This window comes from Hyperolius riggenbachi, chromosome 7, assembly GCF_040937935.1.
Source record: "Hyperolius riggenbachi isolate aHypRig1 chromosome 7, aHypRig1.pri, whole genome shotgun sequence".
Lineage (NCBI taxonomy): Eukaryota > Metazoa > Chordata > Amphibia > Anura > Hyperoliidae > Hyperolius > Hyperolius riggenbachi.
Window position 1 is genome coordinate 51,177,627 of NC_090652.1, and position 22,016 is coordinate 51,199,642.

General features: G+C 43.8%; 1 protein-coding gene across 5 annotated transcripts in view; it reads right to left on the reverse strand.

The window, feature by feature from the left end:
• The window catches only part of LOC137524313 (uncharacterized), a 182,603-nt gene that overhangs the window by 18,471 nt on the left and 142,116 nt on the right, over positions 1-22,016 (reverse strand). For 3 of the 5 annotated variants that reach the window (XM_068244032.1, XM_068244030.1, XM_068244031.1), the window contains one exon: positions 4,361-4,622. The exons of 1 other annotated variant lie outside the window; for it this stretch is intronic. In XM_068244032.1, coding sequence (XP_068100133.1) covers positions 4,361-4,622 — 262 coding nt within the window. Of the gene's footprint in view, positions 1-4,360; positions 4,623-22,016 lie in introns of those variants that run through there. One more of the 5 variants, XM_068244034.1, reaches the window with a different exon arrangement.

A 22,016-nucleotide genomic window follows, 5' to 3' on the forward strand; every position in this document is an offset into this window, starting at 1 on the left:
AGACGCGAGACAGGAACCAAAGATGAAATCATAGATGACCTGGGAATCCTGAAATGCAAACAGAGGGGTTGCCTATGTTGCCAGAAGATTGAGATGGGATTAAAGATTTTTAAATCTACCACCACAGGAGAAATATTCGAAATTAGGGATAGAATGAACTGCTCATCCACATTCATCATGTATCTCCTTACATGTATATGTGGTTTACAGTATGTGGGAAGAACCACCCAACCACTAAAAACGAGATGGGGACAGCATAGGAATATTGAGAAAGGGTACACCAAACACGGCTTATCCAGGCACTGTACAGAGAAACATAATCGGGAACATAGAGAGCTGAAGGTGTGCCCAATTGAACATATACCTGCTTATATACCGAATAGAAATGAAAAACTCAAAGCAAGGGAGATGTACTGGGTATTTAAACTCAGAACACTTCAACCGGAAGGACTAAACATATGCCTAGAACATAATTTATAAACTTTTCATTCAGATATTTAGTAGAATGTATGCACAGAAACTCACATATATATGAATTATCTAGTTTTTATATGATGTCCTATACCCATACTCCTATTCCATGTACCTATTATCATCCTATTTTCCTCCCCTCCAACCCCCCCCCCCCTTTTTCCTCACCTATTTATTCCATCCCCCCCCCCCCCTTCCTTTATCTGCTCCAACATATAATAGGGCATCTGAGAATTCTTCATCTTCCCTAGATCAGTTGGATCTTATAATCCCAACAGGGTTATTTATTTATATTTTTTATATTTTGATATGTCCTCTATGCTGTTTAACCATGTGTGTACTACCACAGATATTTATGTTCATCCACATTCATATAACCTGTGAATATGAAAATTATCCCCAGATTGATACCAGATATATACCTATATGGGCTCACACACAGTGGAAACATTTATGTATTTTTTTTAGCTTCCCAGCAATCTCCAGTTCAGCCACAGGGTGGCAGCGATAACCTATTAATAGGGATGAATATTCCTTTATCCGAACAGTTTTCATTTTTAATTGTTTTTACAACATTACATCTTTTTTAAGTATTTTCTACATCTAACCATTATAATTAATTAATTTATTTGTTTTTATATTCTTTATTTGTAATTTTTTTCACTTCGCAAATCTAAATCCTTCCCTCCAATCAGAAACAATTTCACTTAATGTTGTGCACCCGGAGTAACCTTTTTACTATCTCCGGTGCTCTACAACAAAATGGCGACGCCGGCATGCTGCGCATGCGCAGGAGAACCTCAAACCTCCGCATGACGCTTATACCATGCCTTCTAACGGAGGCAGCACTTTTATGCATGACCCAGACCCTATAAACGTATTCCCCTACGCGACTTTGTTCCCCACGGGGAACATCATCCTCGTCATATAAGGAGATCTGATTTACTGTCCTTGCGGCTAGTACGAGCAGCAAGCGCCGCCCTATGACGTCACCCTTACTCCCGTCCGGCCACGCCCACTCCTTAAACGCTCACTGTCTCTTCGGCTACGGAGACAGATAGACTATAATTAGGAGCGCTCACCGTCACCACGGTTTGGCGCCCAGGCTATCCACACCTAATACGCAGGTAAGGGATACTTTACACCTCTTTGTCTCTTCGTTTAGAGCCAGTCCGTTTTTCAGGACCATGCACACATATCTGATAGCAATCTATGCTATTCCCTCTGGATTATTTCAGCATGGGACTTTGATCCCATACACCGTTGCACTTATCTCCTATTTAGGTTCCCTTAGCGACATGCAAAGAGGAATAATAGTTTTACATTTAGTTTAATGATCAACCTATTACTTGGTCATTATGATAATCTAATCGGCCTAAGAGGTAGCCGACCACCTGTGTGGGCTTCAACCTGGTCGGGTAATTGTCTAAGTAAGTGTTTCCCTGCTAGTGGCTAGGTAGACAGTTCCTAATTACTGTCCAGGTTCCTTTGCCTATTGAAGGTGACTGGTCTATTCAATGAAGACAATGGCAGTTCCCTTGATCTTTGCCCTGAATGCAAATTTAATCTACATACAGACTCACATTATCCAGGTGACACCTTCCAAAAGCCAGACTGGCTGACATACCTACACCTCTGACAAAATATACAGCAGATAGAAAAATGAAAGAAATATGTCCCTGTTATCCTTACATCATCAGCCTCATAACTAGCTGCTATATTCCTGAAATCCTTGTTCACCTGATCTGAACCCCATTGAGAACCTGTGGTCCATCATAAAATGTGAGATTTACAAGGAGGGAAAACAGTACACCTCTCTGAACAGTGTCTGGGAGGCTGTGGTTGCTGCTGCACGCAATGTTGATGGTGAACAGATCAAAACACTGACAGAATCCATGGATGGCAGGCTTTTGAGTGTCCTTGCAAAGAAAGGTGGCTATATTGGTCACTGATTTGTTTTTGTTTTGTTTTTGAATGTCAGAAATGTATATTTGTGAATGTTGAGATGTTTTATTGGTTTCACTGGTAAAAATAAATAATTGAAATTGGTATATATTTGTTTTTTTGTTAAGTTGCCTAATAATTATGCACAGTAATAGTCACCTGCACACACAGATATCCCCCTAAAATAGCTAAAACTAAAAACAAACTAAAAACTACTTTCAAAAATATTCAGCTTTGATATTAATGAGTTTTTTGGGTTCATTGAGAACATGGTTGTTGTTCAATAATAAAATTATTCCTCAAAAATACCACTTGCCTAATAATTCTGCACTCCCTGTATAGCTAAGGGTGCAAAGCCCCATGCGGCTAGGGCTCCGCATTCTGGCTGTACCAGCCTGCATGGGTGACAAGGGGTTAAAGAGGCTCAGGAGGGTGGACCGCATGTCATTTTTTTTCCCACACTCTGAACACACACACATATTACATTTACATACATGTTGATACATTATTTGTCATTTTACCCCATTTAAATATAGACTTTTTTCCTCGTTTTTCTCAAAAACTTCAAGGTCCTTTTGAATTTTTTTCCTCTTGTTGCCATTGTCTTCCTTAATAAAATTGGGTATTTGTATCACTTAACTACCTAACGACTGCTCAACGTCAATTGGCGTGAGCAGCGCAACAGCCCCAGGACCACTCCACGCCAAATCGGAATCTCCCCTAGGAGACTGTTAGACGGCGAAACCGCCATCTATATACCGTGTACAGCGCTGCGATTTAAAGCAGTGCTGTACTGGGGACAGGCATGTGACAAGGCTGTCCCCCTGGAAGACAGGAGAGTGAAAAAATAATAATTAAATAAATAGGTACATTTATTTAAAAAAATACAAATAAATATTTATAAAAAAATAAAAATACAAACAGAAAGCTCTGTTGGTGGGCAGAAAAGGGGGGGTCGGGTGGAATGGCATTAAAGCTGCAGTGGCCCATTTTGTAAAAAATGGCCTGGTCACTAGGGGGGGTTTAACACCGCGGTCCTTAAAGAGAACCAGAGACATTTGCAAAAAGATTTTATACATACCTGGGGCTTCCTCCAGCCCCATAAGCCTGGATCGCTTGCATGCGTAAGGATATGGAGGGAGCCCCTGTTCATGCGGAAAATTGGCCACGTCCGCCGGAAGTGACAGGACCCGGTAGCGGCGAAAGAGGCAGCAGAGGACGGTGGCGTGGGAGCGATCCAGGCTTATGGAGCTGGAGGAAGCCCCAGGTATGTATAAAAGCTTTTTCATTTTTTCAATTGTCTTTGTCTCTGGTTCCCTTTAGGAGGTTAAGGGGGCTTTGCCTTTAACCACTAAAGTCATTGGCTATTTAATAAAAAAAAAAAAAAATACCATTAAAACAGCGTTTGCACAAAATACGTATATTTTGGTTATTTTTTTTTTTTTTTTTTTTTTACTTGATCCTCCTCCACCATGACTCTGTCCGGGTTTTGGTACACTTTTTACCCCTTTGTTAAAGAAATTGTGGGTGCAGAGATGCGCTGAAAATTTTAGAAGTTCGTCTGTCCATTAAAGTCTATGGAGCTCGCTGCAAATGGTGAGTTTGCAACTTTTTGCAGTAAAATTCGCAAACGCGTTCGCGAACCTAGAATTTTGATGTCAGGCCCTCACTATACTTGAACTACTTCTAGCATTGATGATGTATAAATAAATAATGATAATAATAGCATTACATTTTACTGTGGTCCCATTAGCCATGGTCCTCCTCATTGGCTTACATTTTGGGGTGCTCACCCACACGCCTTAACAACAGAACATGACAGTAATTTAACCAATAGTTGCTAGATCACAATGTTCATCATACACCTGCACCTCGCAGGAGAGAAAAAAAATTCACATGGCAAGAACACAATGCAAAAATGCGAGAAAACCTTTGTAATACAAACCCCGCTTATTAGACATGTATTCCAGATGTCTATCATACAGGGCATCAGGAACATCGGAGATATTTATCCTCCCGCGAGTTATTGTGTGATAGATAATCCCATGTGTACATCTTTCTACATCATCCATGAAATGATGAAACCCTTCATGGGATATACAGCAGCTGTGGACTTTTCTAACACGAGGAGTGAGGAGATCCACCATCCATCTGTAATCTTCCTCCGAGGAAATTGAAAAAACTCCCACAACATGATTCCCTCTAATCTGTTAAAAGAAAGAAAATTCAGGCAGTGACCAGAACACAGCAGCAGAGGAATGTGTGCATCAAACACCAAATTAAAACCTACCGTATTTTTCGGACTATAAGACGCACTTTTTCTCCCCCAAAAGTGGGGAAAAAAAGTTACTGCGTCTTATAGTCCGAATGTAACCCACCTTGGTGCTTTTTTCCTAGTGGGTGGCATGGCAGCAGTCGCAGTGGTAGTCCGCAGTGGGTGGCAGCGGAAGCAGAGCGATCCACAATGTCTAAGCAGCATAGGAGAAGCCGCTGTTATAATCCACTTGTCCTTTGATTTCCCCAGGGTGCCCCCGCAGCGCGATCCATAATGACAAGCGGCACAGGGAAAGCCGCTGTAATCATCCGCATGTAATCATTCTTTTTAATCCAGCCCAGTCGTCATCCGCAATGCTTTGTTCTTTAATCTTCTGATCCAGTCCAGCATCAGCCCAGTAAACCCCGCAGCGGCGCGATCCCAGCTGACAAAGTATCGGAACATCTTCAGCCGCTATAGCGGCAGTCCTCGGGGGCTTCCGTACTTGAATTGTTTAGTTGCGTCATCACATGACCCCGGCGCACGTGCGCCGGGGTCATGACAGCGGAAGTAAACAATTCAAGCACGGAAACCCCCGAGGACTGCCGCTATAGCGGCTGAAGATGTTCCGATACTTTGTCAGCTGGGATCGCGCCGCTGCGGGGTTTACTGGGCTGACGCTGGACTGGATCAAAAGATTAAAGAACAAAGCATTGCGGATGACGACTGGGCTGACGCTGGGCTGGATTAAAGATTAAAAAGAATGATTACATGCGGATGATTACAGCGGCTTTCCCTGTGCCGCTTATTGTGGATCGCGCTGCGGGGGCACCCTGGGGAGATCAAAGGACAAGTGGATTATAACAGCGGCTTCTCCTATGCTGTTTAAAGACATTGTGGATCGCGCTGCTGGACCTGCTGGGGACTCGGGAGATTAAAGTTACATTGGGACAGCATTGTGGATCATAAAAGCAGCTATTCCTATGCTGCTTTGGAACACCGTGGATCACGTTTGTGCTGCTGATGAACCACATGGACACCCAGACCGGACCCAGTTGCCACCCAGGCTGGTGAGATCTCCTGTAATTGAATGGGTTAGTTAGTGTAGCTGGGGAGGGGGAGTTGTGTAGTGCAGTGTAGCTGGGGGGAGGGGACAGCAGGGGTTAGTGAAATGTAGTTTAGTATAAATTGTGATGGCAGCAGGGGTTAATGTAGCTTGGCAGTGGGACAGAGACATCTTGGGGGAAGGAAAAGTCTATAACACACTCCTGGACCATGGATGCACCCAGGTTTAGTATATATTTTTTCCCCTAGTTTTTGCCCTTTAAACCTAGGTGCGTCTTATAGTCCGGAGCGTCTTATAGTCCGAAAAATACGGTATATGGCATGCGAAAGCAAATGCAAATTTGCATGAGCAATGCCTCGTGATTAAAGGGACACTGGAGGGGGAGTCGGGGGAAAATGAGCTGAAGTTACCCGGGGCTTCTAATGGTCCCCCACAGACATCCTGTGCCCGCGCATGCATTCCCCAATGCTCCGGCCTTGCCTCTGGTTCACTTCTGGAATTTCAGACTTTAAAGTCTGAAAACCACTGCGCCTGCGTTGCCGTGTCCTCACTCCCGCTGATGGCACCAGGAGTGTACTGTGCAGGCCCAGTATGGTCTGTGCCTGCGCTGTGCGCTCCTGGTGACATCAGGGGAAGCGAGGACACGGCAATGCAGGCGCAGTGGTTTTCAGACTTTAAAGTCTGAAATTCCAGAAGTGAACCGGAAGCGGGGCCGGAGCATCGGTGAGTGGCTGCACGGGCACAGGATGCCTGAGGGGGACAATTAGAAGCCCCTGGTAACTTCAACTCATTTTCCCCCGACCCCCGTACAGTATCCCTTTAAAGTGGATCCGAGATAAACTGTTACTCATTGCATAATTGCGTTCCTTTCATATAGTTTATAGGGCATTCCTCAAGCCAAATACTTTTTTTGTTTTGTTTAATACTCTAATTCCCTAAAAACTAAACAAGCCTCACCCACAGCTTTTTAGAGTGTCTTGGCACTTGGCTTATGGGAGGAGGAGGAGGTTACTAGCCAGAGATTTCAGAGGCAGAGGGTAGGAGGGAGGAGGAGAGGGGACTGAATTTGTCACATTACACACAGGCATGCTGATAGCATCTCCAGCCCTCAGCCTGTTACAAACAGAACATGGCTGCTCTCATTGTATCACAGGAATAAATGATCATAAACTATTGAAGTGGTTTGCAGCTAGATTTGCTGTGTAAACCATCTAAACTTTAGATAAGATATATAGACAAGTTACTTGTTATAGTTATTTTTTCATCTCAGATCCACTTTAAGCCAATTAGGCCAAATTTGCAAAGCCAGATATACATAAATGCTTACACATTATACATGTCTGATTTCCAATAACATGCCTAAGAATTTCTGCTCGATCAGTTAAACAAACAAGTATTTATAAATCCTTGGCATGGCTTGCACTTAATGTTATCATCTTTTTACATGACCAAGAAAAACATTAACTGCTTTCTTACAGGTTTTAACTTGGTGTCAGATGCACACATTTCTCTGCTGCTGAGTGACCAGAACAAGCAAGCTTACACTTAGGCCCAGTGCACAACAAAACCACTAGCAGATCGTCAAAACGCTAGCGGTTTTTGGAGCTAATTTCAGAGCGATACTTGGCATGTTTAGAGAGGTTTTCTAAACACGCCTATCATTCTCTGGAGCGTTTCTGTGTAGCAGATTGCAAATATTGTTACAGTAAAGCTGTTACTGAACAGCTTCTGTAACAAAAATGCCTGGAAAACCGCTCTGTTCTAGCGTTTTCCAGAGCGGTTTGCGTTTTTCCTATACTTTACATTGAGGCAGAAATGCTTCTGCATACCACAAACGTGCAGCAGGAGGCATGTTTGCGGTTTTTGCTAAAACCTCAAACTGCTGGTGTGCACCATCCCATTGAAATACATTAGTCAAGCGGTTTCACAGGCGGATGCGGTTGGTGGATCGCTGCTAAAACCGCTCGGTGTGCACTGGGCCTCACAGAGGGAAGACAACATGGCCCATATGCAATTCTCCTTGGTGATAATTTTTCATCTTCTCTTTAACCACCCTGGCGTTCTATTAAGATCGCCAGGGCAGCTGCGGGAGGTTTTTTTTTTAATAAAAAAAAAAACGATTTCATGCAGCCAACTGAAAGTTGGCTGCATGAAAGCCCACTAGAGGGCGCTCCTAACCCATATTTCTGATCGCCTCCGGCGATCCGCAGTAACAAGGAAGGCCGCAATGAGCGGCCTTCCTTGTTTCGTTTTGCTCGTCGCCATGGCGACGAGCGGAGTGACGTCATGGACGTCAGCCGACGTCCTGACGTCAGCCGCCTCCGATCCAGCCCTCAGCGCTGGCCGGAACTGTTTGTTCCGGCTGCGCAGGGCTCGGGCGGCTGGGGGGACCCTCTTTCGCCGCTGCACGCAGCGGATCGCCGCGCTGCGGCGGCGATCAGGCAGCACACGCGGCTGGCAAAGTGCCGGCTGCGTGTGCTGCTTTTTACAGCAAGCAAATCGGCCCAGCAGGGCCTGAGCGGCAGCCACCGGCGGTAATGGACGAGCTGAGCTCGTCCATACCGCTAAGGTGGTTAAAATAACTTTTCTGCATTTTGCAATTAAAAAAGTACCAAAAGCAGTAGAAAAAGTATTATCACAATGATTTTGTGTATTTTTTTCCTTGCTGGGGGTTTAAAATGCATTTTATTGACAAGGTGTAAAAATATCACCTAGGAGAAAACTCTGGAGAAAAAGTGAATTGCATATGGGCCCATGTCTGATAGACTAAGGTTATCCAGGGCTGGAGAAAATGGAAGATGTTGTATACTTTTAGTTCAGTTTAACTTTTTATAAAGCTGAACAAAGACATAACAAATAAATAATTATGTATTTCACAATAAGATATGAATTAAAATAAAACTACGTGATTTATGAAAGCTACAATGACCAAGGGGGAGTGCAGTGGGGGTGATGACTTTGTTGGGAAGTAGACAATTGGAAAGCTGTATATGTGCTTGTGAAGTTTGATGTGTCTGAACCTACAGTTGGACCGTCTGATTCTTCTACACTTTCGGAAAGTGGTTGGAAGCACCTCAGACTTGTTGCCAAATTAAATAAAGATATTCAGCCTGTGATTTAATTCTACAGTAAGTAAGAAAAGAGTGGCAATGAAACCCTGGAAAAAGTTAAGACAAGTATGGAAAAGGCTTTTTTCTCCAACATTTAAACCATGCATATAGTATTTTATGATGTCACATATGTGGGGCTTCCTCTTACTGTGAACACTGAGGAATGTAGTGGTCTCACCACAGGTTCAGAAATGTTGATGTACAGTATGTCATTCACAAATGCCAGCAAACACCATTCACGTTTACCCCAACGAAAGAAGAAATGGAACAGTTTAATGCAATCAGTCCTCCCCCCCCCCCCCCCCCAGTTCAGCACTGCGCAGCTTTAAAGGTTTAGTGCGCAGGCATACAACTTAGCACTTAAAGAGGAGCTGTTAGGTATAAGGTCTCAGAGAAAATAAACACATATATCAGTAGCTAAAGATTGGCTGTACTTACATTACATATGCATTTCACTGTCCACGTTTGGATTTCAAAGAATTTGTATATAGTATATGCAGAGATAGATGCTCCTGACAGCTCATGGCAGGCTCCATGTTTGTGAAGCCAAATGTGTCGTCATGTCCTGCCTGCTTCTGATCACAGATAAGCTCGTTCTTGAACAACACGGTGTGCAGTGAATATTAATGAGCCATGTGGCTAGGAACAATAGCTGACTCCTGCAGTGAAACTCTGCCCCGAGATTTATCAGTGTTTCGCGCTGGACTGATTAAAAGCTCCTGTACCGTCTCATTAGCAGCCGAGGGGAGGGCCCCAGAATGCTTTGCAGTTTAGCTGCGGCTTGCGTCTTTATGGGTCTATAACAGACTTTAAGATAAGCACACATCAAAGGTAACTGAAATGTTTATCTTCACTAATGGCTTTTGAGCTTCCTTCTAAACTGTTTAACACAGGAGAATAGAGGTTTAAATTAGCTTCTGCAGCCTGACAGTTACTCTTTAAATGAATTTTACCAACATTTTTCCCTAATAGAGCTAGCTTCTGGTGGTCTCTTTATTTTTAAAAAAGTTTTTTTTTTCCTTTTCATTTTAACCACTTGAGGACCGTAGGCTTACACTCCCCTAGTGACCAGGCTATTTTTTACAATTTAGGCCACAGCAGCTTTAAAGGCTCACTGCAGGGCCGTACAAATCAGCACACAATTGATTCTTCCCTCCCCTTTCTGCCCATCAACAGAGCTTTCTGTTGGTGGGCGCTGATCCCTGCCGGTATGCGTATGCGTATGCATATATATATATATATATATATATATATATATATATATATATATATATATATATATATATATATATATATATATATATATACATATACATACACACACACACCTTTTTTTTTTTTTTTTTTTAACAAATTGACCCTTTTTTATTTTTTTGGCATCAGCCTATGACAGCCGATCGCTTCTGAGCCTCCCAGGGGGACAGCCGTATCACACGGCTGGCAGTCTGTTCACGGCGGCCTCCTGTGTCCCTCTGCAGTGAACGGGCGCATGTGCAAGTGCTCGTACCGCTGCCCATCTGCGTTAGTCAGGAGGTGGTTAAAAATAATTTAAAAAAAAAGTTTCCTGTCATTTTTATAGGGAAAATGTATGTAACATCCCCAACATCTTTATTTTTAAAATAAAGATAACCATGTTTTAAAGTGACACAGAAGTGAAAAAACAAAACAAACTTTGAACAAACAAAAACAACAACAAACAAATTAATTGCATGTGTGGTATGGATAATTAATAGAACATTAGTCTCATGTGAGTCTCATGTTTTTATTTTCAGTAATATAGATTTATTTTTTTTAATAACATTGCATCATTTTGTCATATATGCAATTTACAAACCAAACTCTGTATTTTAAACTATGAAACAGAGCAGTGCTAATGACCCTTTGAACTTCCCTGAAGTATCTGAAGCTGTTTTTCACTGTTTCTTTGATGTATAAGTGCTTCAGAAAACAGCACTGTAGCTGACCCTAATTGGGTTTGAGAGCTGAGAGAAGCTCGTTTGCGAACGTTTCTTTCTGTACTGGAAACAATATGAGACTCTTTTCTTTGCTGCTAATGCTCTATTTCTTAGCTGCACTACACATACAATTCATTATCTCATACTTTTTTTCACTTCTGTGTATTTATTAAAATATGGTAATTAAGAAACAAGCATGCCTACAAAGGAGCGCTGTAATTACAGCGCAGGAGATTTGGGCGTAGCCGGCGCCATCATAGGCCGTAATAGGAATAACGGCTATAGCGGCACACAGTCAGTAACTTTGGTGCCATCAGAAGACGGAGCTGAAGTTGCTCTTAAAACACTAATTCGGCTTCCAGCAATAGCTGGAAGCCGAATTACATCATTCCCCACTATCCACGTGGACCTAGAGGGGTAATATTATTTAACACCACCGGGAACTTGTGCAGCAGCAGGATAAGCCATATACCGGCTGTATCTTGCGCCCAAGTCTCTCGGCAGCCAGTTCATATTTATGCCCTACAAAGCCTTATGAAAACTCTGTCCCTCCTGCAGGCTGGTATTTCCCAGGTGATTTGGAGCCCATAGATGTGAAGTTTTGCCTCAAAAGCAATACTATCTGCCATGGTTCATAACATTTGGATCACTCTATAAAAGTGGAGCAGCATAGCCTGTTGGAGTAGAGGGGATATCCGTCCCACCTCTGGTAAAAGGGCAATACAGGAATGATTGTACGGGGAGCACTTAAAGCGGAATATAACCCAGTATTTCAACTTTGCTTTAAAACATTATTTACAGCCAGGGGCATAGCTAGAAATGATTGGGCCCCATAGCAAAAAAAAATTATGCCCCCCACCCACGACCTTCCAACCCCATGGACCTCGGACCTCCCACCCAAACATTTTGTGGGGAAATCTGATTTCCCCACAAAATGCAACCAGATTGTTGGCAGATTTCCCTACAACATGCAACCAGATTGTCGGCAGATTTACCCACAAAATGCAACCAGATTGTCGGCAGATTTACCCACAAAATGCAACCAGATTGTCGGCAGATTTCCCCACAAAATGCAACCAGATTGTCAGCAGATTTCCACACAATATGCAACCAGATTGTCAGCAGATTTCCCCAGCAAATGCAACCAGATTGGCGGCAGATTTCCACACAATATGCAACCAGATTGTCGGCAGATTTCCGCACAAAATGCAACCAGATCTTTGGCAGATTTCCCCACAAAATGCAACCAGATTTATGGCAGATTTCCCTACAATATGCAACCAGATTGTCTGCAGATTTCCCAACAAAATGCAACCAGATTGGCGGCAGATTTCCCCACAAACTGCAACCAGATTGGCGGCAGATTTCCCCAAAAATGCAACCAGATTGGCGGCAGATTTCCCAACAAAATGCAACCAGATTGGCGGCAGATTTCCCACAAATTGCAACCAGATTGGCGGCAGATTTCCACAGAATATGCAACCAGATTGTCGGCAGATTTCCCAACAAAATGCAACCAGATTGGTGGCAGATTTCCCCACAAATTGCAACCAGATTGGCGGCAGATTTCCCCCAAAAATGCAACCAGATTGGCGGCAGATTTCCCAACAAAATGCAACCAGATTGGCGGCAGATTTCCCCACAAATTGCAATCAGATTGTCGCCACATTTCCCCTGGAGGGAGGGTGGTTGGGCAGGCTGGCACACTATTTGCAGTGCAGGCACTGCACTGGGTAGGCAGTTAGGTAGCCGGGTGGGAGGGTAGGCAGATAGGTAGACGGGTGGGCAGTTAGGTAGCTGGGTGGCAGGGTAGACAGATAGGTAGACGGGTGGGAGGGTAAGCAGATAGGTAGCCAGGTGGGTAGTTAGGTAGCTGGGTGGCAGGGTAGGCAAATAGGTAGACGGGTGGGAGGGTAGGCAGATAGGTAGCCAGGTGGGCAGCTAGGTAGCTGGGTGGCAGGGTAGGCAGATAGGTAAAACAATCAAGAAAAGATGGAGCGCGCCATAGCGCATTAATCGTAAAAGGTGATTTATTAAGATTTAAAAGTTATACTCACAAACACAATCAGTGTAAACGCTTGTCAGCGGACAGCCAACCGCTTCTCTAAACAGGGGAGGATGTCGCGCTGTGGCCAGCAGCGCGAGTCCCGATCGTCTGGGGCTCCGTCCAGCTGCGAGGAAGGCGTGGCTGATTCAGCGGGCGTGTGACGTCATGACGCGTTTCGGCGCTCTGCGCCTTCGTCAGATGGCGTTACACGCGTAGAGGCATACACTTGTAGTGTTGCGCTGTATGGTTACCATGGTGCCAGGGATAAACTTTCACTTAACTTTATTAATACTGGCAAGTGCGTGCCAATCGTACGAACGCAGAAGTTTGAGCGTCGTAGGTGGCATTTGGATGGAAAATATTGCGGAAGCATAGTGAAAGGACTGTACTATACAGCCCACCAACTTCCGTATATAAAAACAGGGAGATTTAAATAGAAATAATTTGGTACTCGATTGAGAACAACATATTGTGCTAAGCGCGCTATGGCACGCTCCATCTTTTCTTGATTGTTTTGCCAAAGTTACCCTGCTACGGAGCGTCGCAGTGCATGACACCATAAGAGGAGTACATCTCTAACTGGTCACCTAGGAACAGGAGCGCAGGATATCTTTCTTTGTGTTTGTGAAAATCTACTGTCTGCAGGTTTGGGTCAGCATCCTGCAGCACCTGCCAAGGCTGAATTGCAATGGAGATGGACATCACCCGAAAGGGTAATATAAATATTTCAAAATGGGATAAACTGAAAATTGATATCCATGATAATATGAAACAAATAATGGATAGGATTGCTAACATCCCGCAACCAAAAACCATATCTACTTCGGTTGCACTGGAAAATTCTGGGTATCAGACACATCTGACCCAGATGATTTCATTATTTAGAGAACTTGAGAATGCTCGGAGATACGAGAGCACGCAGTGGATAGACTCTTCATTCCTCTCGGAGTATATCACGGAGCAGATTGCTCCCAGGGGAATGAGAAACAGGAAAGATTGTGACTTTCTTGACTCCGACCTACACATGATATGGAAAGAGGCTGCCATAGAATGCACCGAAAAATGGATGAAAATTGTGGTGGTCCAGCGTGAACGTAATTTAGTCAGAGTCCGAAAGGTCATTCCAGACATAGAATAGGACCTTAATAAATTCAAAGATATGAAGGAATTTAAGGAATGGAAACACAGAATAGAAGTAGCCACTACAACCTTAGAGACAGACCTCATTAACAAAAAACTAAAAAAATTAGAGAGAGATAGAACAGATTATGCAAGGGGAAACATTTTTAGCTGGGGAAGCTCGGATAATATATCAATGAAACCGTCCATACCAAAACAGCCTATTCGCCCAGCGATACCCTCTCCCCAAGTGCCCCGGGTGAATCCACACCAAGGGCACTTTAACAAGAAACTTAGAGAAGGTGATCCCCTCCGAATCACATCTGAAAAACCAAAATGGCCCCACCACAAGGGGTCGCAACCATCTACTCCACATAGGAGAATAGTGCACAGTCCCCAAAATAGACGAAAGCGACCTTACAAATTTGATCGTCCTCCAGACTATTCTAGGAGGAACCATTCATATAAAAATGGAGAGAGAAAAGACAGAAATCACAGGGCTAATGAAGGTCCATCCAGAGAAGGCCCATTCAGAGAGAGAAATGTCATAAGAGAGCCAGCCAATACCATCAACCCTCACAAATCTGCCATTAAGACAGATTATTCCAGGAACACTGACCAATCTGTGTCAGGTTATCTGGAAAGGTTCAAGGAGAGGATGAGGGGAGAAAGAGAAGAGGCTATTTCTAAGCGAAAGGACCCCTTTATACCTGTAGCTTTGGGAACCCTTGGGTCTATGCAGGACTCCATTGAAAATAGTGAATCTGCTGCTCAGACACAGGAAGTTCTACCCGTTACAACCACGGGGTCCTTTCTGAGAGGTATCAGCCCCGAAGGAGGAGCGAGAGACCCAGGCCAGGACCATTTTTTAGCAGTAGGACCCCCTCAGACCCTAGGGAGTCTGAGAAAAAGGGGACTAGAAGAAGTAGAAGGGGGAATAGAGCTGGAAGAGCCATCCAAAAAAGAAAGGAAAAATGCAGAGCACAGAATAGTGGACAGTCCACTATAAAAATATTTAATCTATCCTCCCATATTCTCACTTCCAATGAAGAATCACTCCTAAGAAAGGGTCTTAACTTCGCCCCTACAGCAAAGCCTGATGAGTTTCAGTTGTATAAAGACTTGCATAGGTTCATCAGGTCTTTGACTTTAAAAAGATTCTTTTCATCCAGAAAAGAAAAGATACCACCTGCTATTATTCCACCCGAGGATAGAGTTGAGAGACTATACTACCCCATTGAACCACTGGAAGAATGTACCATTGATGAACTATCCATGTATGACACCAACGGTGACATTTCAATTGGGATTGAAGAAGACTGGCTACAATACGTGCCAGACACGAATATCCAGCACACTCAGTTCAGACCAAAATCGGTGTTTTACCCCACCCAGTCCAAAGGTCAGTTTGTCAACATTTATTACCAAGTAGTGTTAGATCAGTTCAAAAGTGTCTGTGAAGAAAAAGCATCCGACCGACACTATAATCTGAATCGAGCAGAAAAGAAAGCACTAAAAGAGCTTGCAGAAAACAAAGAGGTCGTAATTAGACAGGCAGACAAAGGAGGAGGTATTGTTTTGATGAACTTTGTTGATTACGTGAACGAAGGCCTAAGATTATTGTCCGATACATATACTTATCAACTTTTAACCATAGACCCTACCACTGGTTTTAAAGAAGAACTACAAAGCTTAGTGAATAATGCACATGCAAATAATATCGTTAATGACCATGAGAAAAGATTCCTAGTTCCCAGTCATCCTTCCATTCCATATTTTTACCACATTCCTAAAATTCATAGGAGTTCTGTACACCTTCCGGGGAGACCCATTGTAGCAGGGATGGAGGGACTAGTGGCAAACATCTCTTCTTACGTGGACTATTTTTTGCAGCCCTTGGTTCTTGATTCCCAAGCTTATACAAGAGACTCCCTACACGTAATGGATATGTTACAGAAATACAGGTGGGAAAAAGGGTTCCTTTGGGCCTCTCTGGACGTTTCATCACTTTACACCAGTATCCCCCACGAAAAAGGCCTAGAAGCAGTGCAATATTTCCTTACTTCAGACGGTTCACTTCCTATGTTGCAGAGTCAGTTTATTGTGGATCTTCTTAAATTTGCCCTATCACATAACTATTTCAGTTTCATGGACAAACTCTACTTACAAACCTGTGGTACTTCAATGGGGGCGGGATTTGCTCCCAGTTTTGCCAATTTATACATGGCCTATTGGGAGAATCAACACATTTGGTCATGTAACCCTTTCAGCAAGCACCTGGTGTTTTACACTAGGTACATTGATGATATCTTGTTAATATGGGATGGGGACACCAGAACTTTTGGGGAATTCCTGACCTATTGTAATAATAACCACTTTGGTTTGTCCTTCACCCATGTTATTTCAAACGAGAGCCTGGTATTTCTGGATCTGGAACTGTTCGCTGATAGTGAGGGTCAGATATGTTCTAAAACCCACTTTAAACCAACATCAGGAAATTCCTACCTACATGCTTCCAGTTGTCATAACCGAAGGTGGATACAAAATATCCCTAGAAGCCAATTCTGCCGGTTGAGACGAAATTGCACCTCAGACAGCGACTACTTGAAACAAAGGGAAATACTGTCCAACAAATTTATAGAGAAAGGTTATAAGTCCGAGTATATAAAAAAGACACTAGATGAGTATCAAGCAGGGCCTATGCCTAAAGAAAAATCTGAAACCAATGCAAGATCCCATACTGATCTTCCTTTCATAACCACCTACACTGAAGCCTCCAATACCATCAGAAACATAGTAACTCAAAACTGGCCGATTTTAAAGCAGGACCCGCTTCTAAAGGACATTATCCCAGAACGTCCATCCATTATTTTTAAGAAAGCCAAGTCCATTAAGAACACTATAGCCCCAAGTAATGTTAAAAAGAAAAAAGTAGGTTCAGGCACTATGTCCCCTTCACTGAAAGGCACCAATAGGTGTAACGTAAAAAGATGTGGCTGTTGTCCTTTTATCAAACATAGAGCTAGGGAGGTAATTGATATGAACCATCAAGCCCATGAACTAAAGGACTTCATAAACTGTGGGAGTGATCATGTTGTGTATCTGTTGACCTGTGAGTGCCCAAAATTCTATGTGGGTAGAACCACCAGACCATTGAGTCAAAGACTAGGAGAGCACAAAAGAAACATATTAGATGGGGTGGAAAAACACAGTGTTCCTCGCCACTTCAAAGAATTTCATAACAACAGTGTGGACTCTCTTCAAATTGTGGGTCTGGAAATGATTCCAAAAACGTTGCTACAGGGAAAGAGATTTAGGAGACTATGCGAGAGGGAAACCTTTTGGATCTTTAAACTCGATACTCTGAGCCCAAAGGGCCTCAATGAGGGACTAGAAATATCAACATATTTGTGATCTGATAATTGTTGTTTAGAAGCCTAAGTTGTGTTAGATATGTAGCTTTAGATATTGATGTGATTTTTCTTTTCTTCTTTTCCCTCCAGCTCCCCCCTAGTAGCAGTCCTTAACACTAGATGAGGGTGGTGTGTATGCTCTATAACAGGTTCATGTCCATAGTAGGTGCCTTGCCCTGCTCCCCATATTGAAGGCCAAAATCCTAGACCAATTAACTCACCATGAGTCCTCCCCCCCCCCTTTCCCCCCCCCCTTTTCCCTACCCTTCCCCTGTCCATCCCCGTCCCTCCGACCCCTTTTTTCCCTTCCCCTTCCCCGGTTCTTCTCCCGCCCCTTTCCTCCTTGTCCCAGTGCTGAGTGACCCACATCCACCGGGGTCCAGCTTTCTATAGGGGTAATCACCAATCCGGTGAGGTATCCCTCATTTCTGCCTATTTTAATATTAACAAATACGCCCCTCGTTCCTCCCCTTTTTTTGAAAAAAATGTATATATATATATATATATACACATATAAGGAGGGACGTCTGTTTTAGGCCATGAGAAACAAATTATGGGCCCCCAACAGTTTATCAACAACTGCACGATGTTATGAATGTAATAGAAAATCCCTTATCATACAGGCTATCATTGATTTCCCTAATGATGATAAGGTGCTCATCATTAGCAGATGGAGTGTGGTTCCGTGCCCCAATTGCCCTTTTCTACTAGTCTGTACAGTGATGTATGTATATTGATTGTTTTATTAATTTATTAGTAATAACTTTTAGCAAAGTTCGTCCTGTATATGTATGTAGTTTTAAATGCGGAGGATGACGCGCTGATAAGTGCTGCAAACCTTTCTTGTCCATGAGAATTTCCGTATCATTGACTTTTTAATCTATGCACGCAAACTGCCCTAGTACCCATTGCCGCTATCTTCCCTCCATTATACTTATTACTATGTATTTTTTTACATTTTTTATATTTGTTTATATATTTTTATAATTTATTGGTTTTAAACCGCTGATAGGCTAATAGTTACATAGTTACATAGTTACATAGTTATTTTGGTTGAAAAAAGACATACGTCCATCGAGTTCAACCAGTATAAAGTACAACACCAGCCTGCTCCCTCACATATCCCTGTTAATCCAGAGGAAGGCGAAAAAACCCTTACAAGGCATGGTCCAATTAGCCCCTAAAGGGAAAAATTCCTTCCCGACTCCAGATGGCAATCAGATAAAATCCCTGGATCAACACATAATATGTTGTTCTCAATCGAGTACCAAATTATTTCTATTTAAATCTCCCTGTTTTTATATACGGAAGTTGGTGGGCTGTATAGTACAGTCCTTTCACTATGCTTCCGCAATATTTTCCATCCAAATGCCACCTGCGACGCTCAAACTTCCGCGTTCGTACGATTGGCACGCACTTGCCAGTATTAATAAAGTTAAGTGAAAGTTTATCCCTGGCACCATGGTAACCATACAGCGCAACACTACAAGTGTATGCCTGTACGCGTGTGACGCCATCTGACGAAGGCGCAGAGCGCTGAAACGCGTCATGACGTCACACGCCCGCTGAATCAGCCACGCCTTCCTCGCAGCTGACGATCGGGACTCACGCTGCTGGCCACAGCGCGACATCCTCCCCTGTTGAGAGAAGCGGTTGGCTGTCCGCTGACAAGCATTTACACTGATTGTGTTTGTGAGTATAACTTTTAAATCTTAATAAATCACCTTTTACGATTAATGCGCTATGGCGCGCTCCATCTTTTCTTGATTGTTTTGCCAAAGTTACCCTGCTACGGAGCGTTGCAGTGCATGACATCATAAGAGGAGTACATCTCTAACTGGTCACCTAGGAACAGGAGCGCAGGATATCTTTCTTTGTGTAGGCAGATAGGTAGCTGGGTGGCAGGGTAGGCAGATAGGTAGCCAGATGGGCAGCTAGGTAGCTGGGTGGCAGGGTAGGCAGATAGGTAGCCAGGTGGGCAGATAGGTAGCTGGGTGGCAGGGTAGGCAGATAGGTAGCCAGGTGGGCAGATAGGTAGCTGGGTGGCAGGATAGGCAGTTAGGTAGCTGGGTGGCAGGGTAGGCAGTTAGGTAGCTGGGTGGGAGGGTAGGCAGTTAGGTAGCTGGGTGGGAGGGTGGGCAGTTAGGTAGCTGGGTGGGAGGGTGGGCAGTTAGGTAGCCGGGTAGGCTTTTAGGTAGCCGGGTCAGAGGGTAGGCAGTTAGGTAGCTGGGTGGGAGGGTAGGTAGCCGAGTAGTTTAGTGGGGTAGGGGCCTGACTCCTATCCCCCCTGCCTCACCTGGGGTCCCCCCCTCCTTTTATCAGTGGCGGGACAGCAGCATATACAGCAGGCTCCAGCGGGTTAATCGGACGCTAGAGGTCCAGCTGCCTCTGGGCTACGATGTCTCCTCTGTATTGCTGCTCACAATAAACCAGGAAGCGGTGCGAGCAGCAATACAGAGGAGACAGCGTATCCCGGAGGCAGCTGGACCTCTAGCCGAGGTGAGGGAGGGGGGGCCCACCGATGTAAGATAGGGGTCCCGGGCCGGCAGAATAAAAAAAAAAAAAAAGGCCTCTCAGCTGCGGGCCCCCTGTGATGTAGGGCTGCCGCGGGCCCCATAGCAACGCTATGGTTGCTATACCCATTGCTACGCCCGTGTTTACAGCATATTCTATGCAACCAGCATTTTTTTTTTACTAGACCAGCACTCTCTGACTGTGCAGGAGCTGGAGGACACAGACAGTGTGTCACATTCCTCACTTGTTATATTGTGTTTACTTAAATGTATCATTATCTAAACTTCGGCTGCACAGAGTCTCTGCACGGAACTTTAAAGCTCTGTGTGTAACCCTTCGAAATGCTGGTCTAGTAAAAAAAAAATGCTGGTTGCATATAATATGCTGTAAATAATGTTTTAGAGCAAAGTTGAAATGCTGGGTTATATTCTGCTTTAAAGGAGTTATCAGGCGTTTTTAACTAAAATAAGTGCTACTTACCTGGGGCTTCGTCCAGCCCCAAGTTCCCATCATGTTCCTCGCCGCAGCTCTGCCATTAGCCATTCGTCGCATCTGCCTCCCGGTCCCCGACGATGACGTCAAGACGACCTCCAGGTCAGCCTGTATTGCGCCTGCGCGAGTGGCGCTGTCAATCACTGTCACGTGGACCGGAGCTTACTGTGCAGGAACAGTAGTTCTGCGCTTGTGCAGTACACTCCGGTCCACGTGGCAGTGATTGTGATTGACAGCGCCGCTCACACAGGCGCAGTACAGGCCGACCTGGAGGTCATCCTGATGTCATCGCCGGGGACCGGGAGGCAGCGGCGGCGAACGGCTGATGGCAGAGCTGCGGCGAGGGACATGCTGGGAGCTTGGGGCTGGAGGAAGCCCCAGGTAAGTAGCATTTATTTTAGTTCAAAACGCCTGATAACTCCTTTAACCACTTAAGGACCACAGTCTTTTCGCCCCTTAAGGACCAGAGGATTTTTTTCCATTCAGACCACTGCAGCTTTAACGGTTTATTGCTCGGTCATACAACCTACCACCTAAATGAATTTTACCTCCTTTTCTTGTCCCTAACACAGCTTTATTTTGGTGCTATTTGATTGCTGCTGTGATTTTTAGTTTTTATTTTATTCAACAAAAAAGACATGAATTTTGTCAAAAAAATTATTTTTTTAACTTTCTGTGCTGACATCTTTCAAATAAAGTAAAATTTCTATATACATTTTTGTCCAAATTTATTCTGCTACATGTCTTTGATTAAAAAAAAAATCCAATAAGTGTATATTTATTGGTTTGGGTAAAAGTTATAGCATTTACAAACTATGGTGCCAAAAGTGAATTTTCCCATTTTGAAGCATCTCTGACTTTTCTGAACACCTGTCATGTTTCATGAGGTGCTAAAATTCCAGGATAGTATAAATATCCCCCAAATGACCCCATTGTGGAAAGAACACATCCCAAAGTATCCACTAAGAGGCATGGTGAGTTAATAGAAGAATTTATTTTTTGTCACAAGTTAGCGGAAAATGACACTTTGTGACCAAAAAAAAAAAAGTTTCCATTTCTGCTAACTTGTGACAAAAAAAAAATGAAATCTGCCACGGACTCACCATGCCCCTCTCTGAATACTTTGGGGTGTCTACTTTCCAAAATGGGGGCATTTGTGGGGTGTGTTTACTGTCCTGGCATTTTGGGGGGTGCTAAATTGTAAGCACCCCTGTAAAGCCTAAAGGTGCTCATAGGACTTTGGGCCCCTTAACGCACCTAGGCTGCAAAAAGGGGTCACACATGTGGTATCGCCGTACTCAGAAGTAGTATAATGTGTTTTGGGGTGTATTTTTACACATACCCATGCTGGGTGGTTATGACCGGTTCCACAAAATTCGGCCCTTCATAGACCACACCTGTCATCAAAATTTGCAGATGCTTATACCCCTGAACAGTCATTTTGGGGCATTTGGTTTCCAGACTACTCCTCACGGTTTTGGGCCCCTAAAATACCAGGACAGTATAGGAACCCCACAAGTGATCCAATTTTAGAAAGAATACACCCCAAGGTATTCAGTTAGGTGTATGATGAGTTCATAGAAGATTTTATTTTTTGTCAAAAGTTTGCGGAAATTGATTTTTATTGTTTT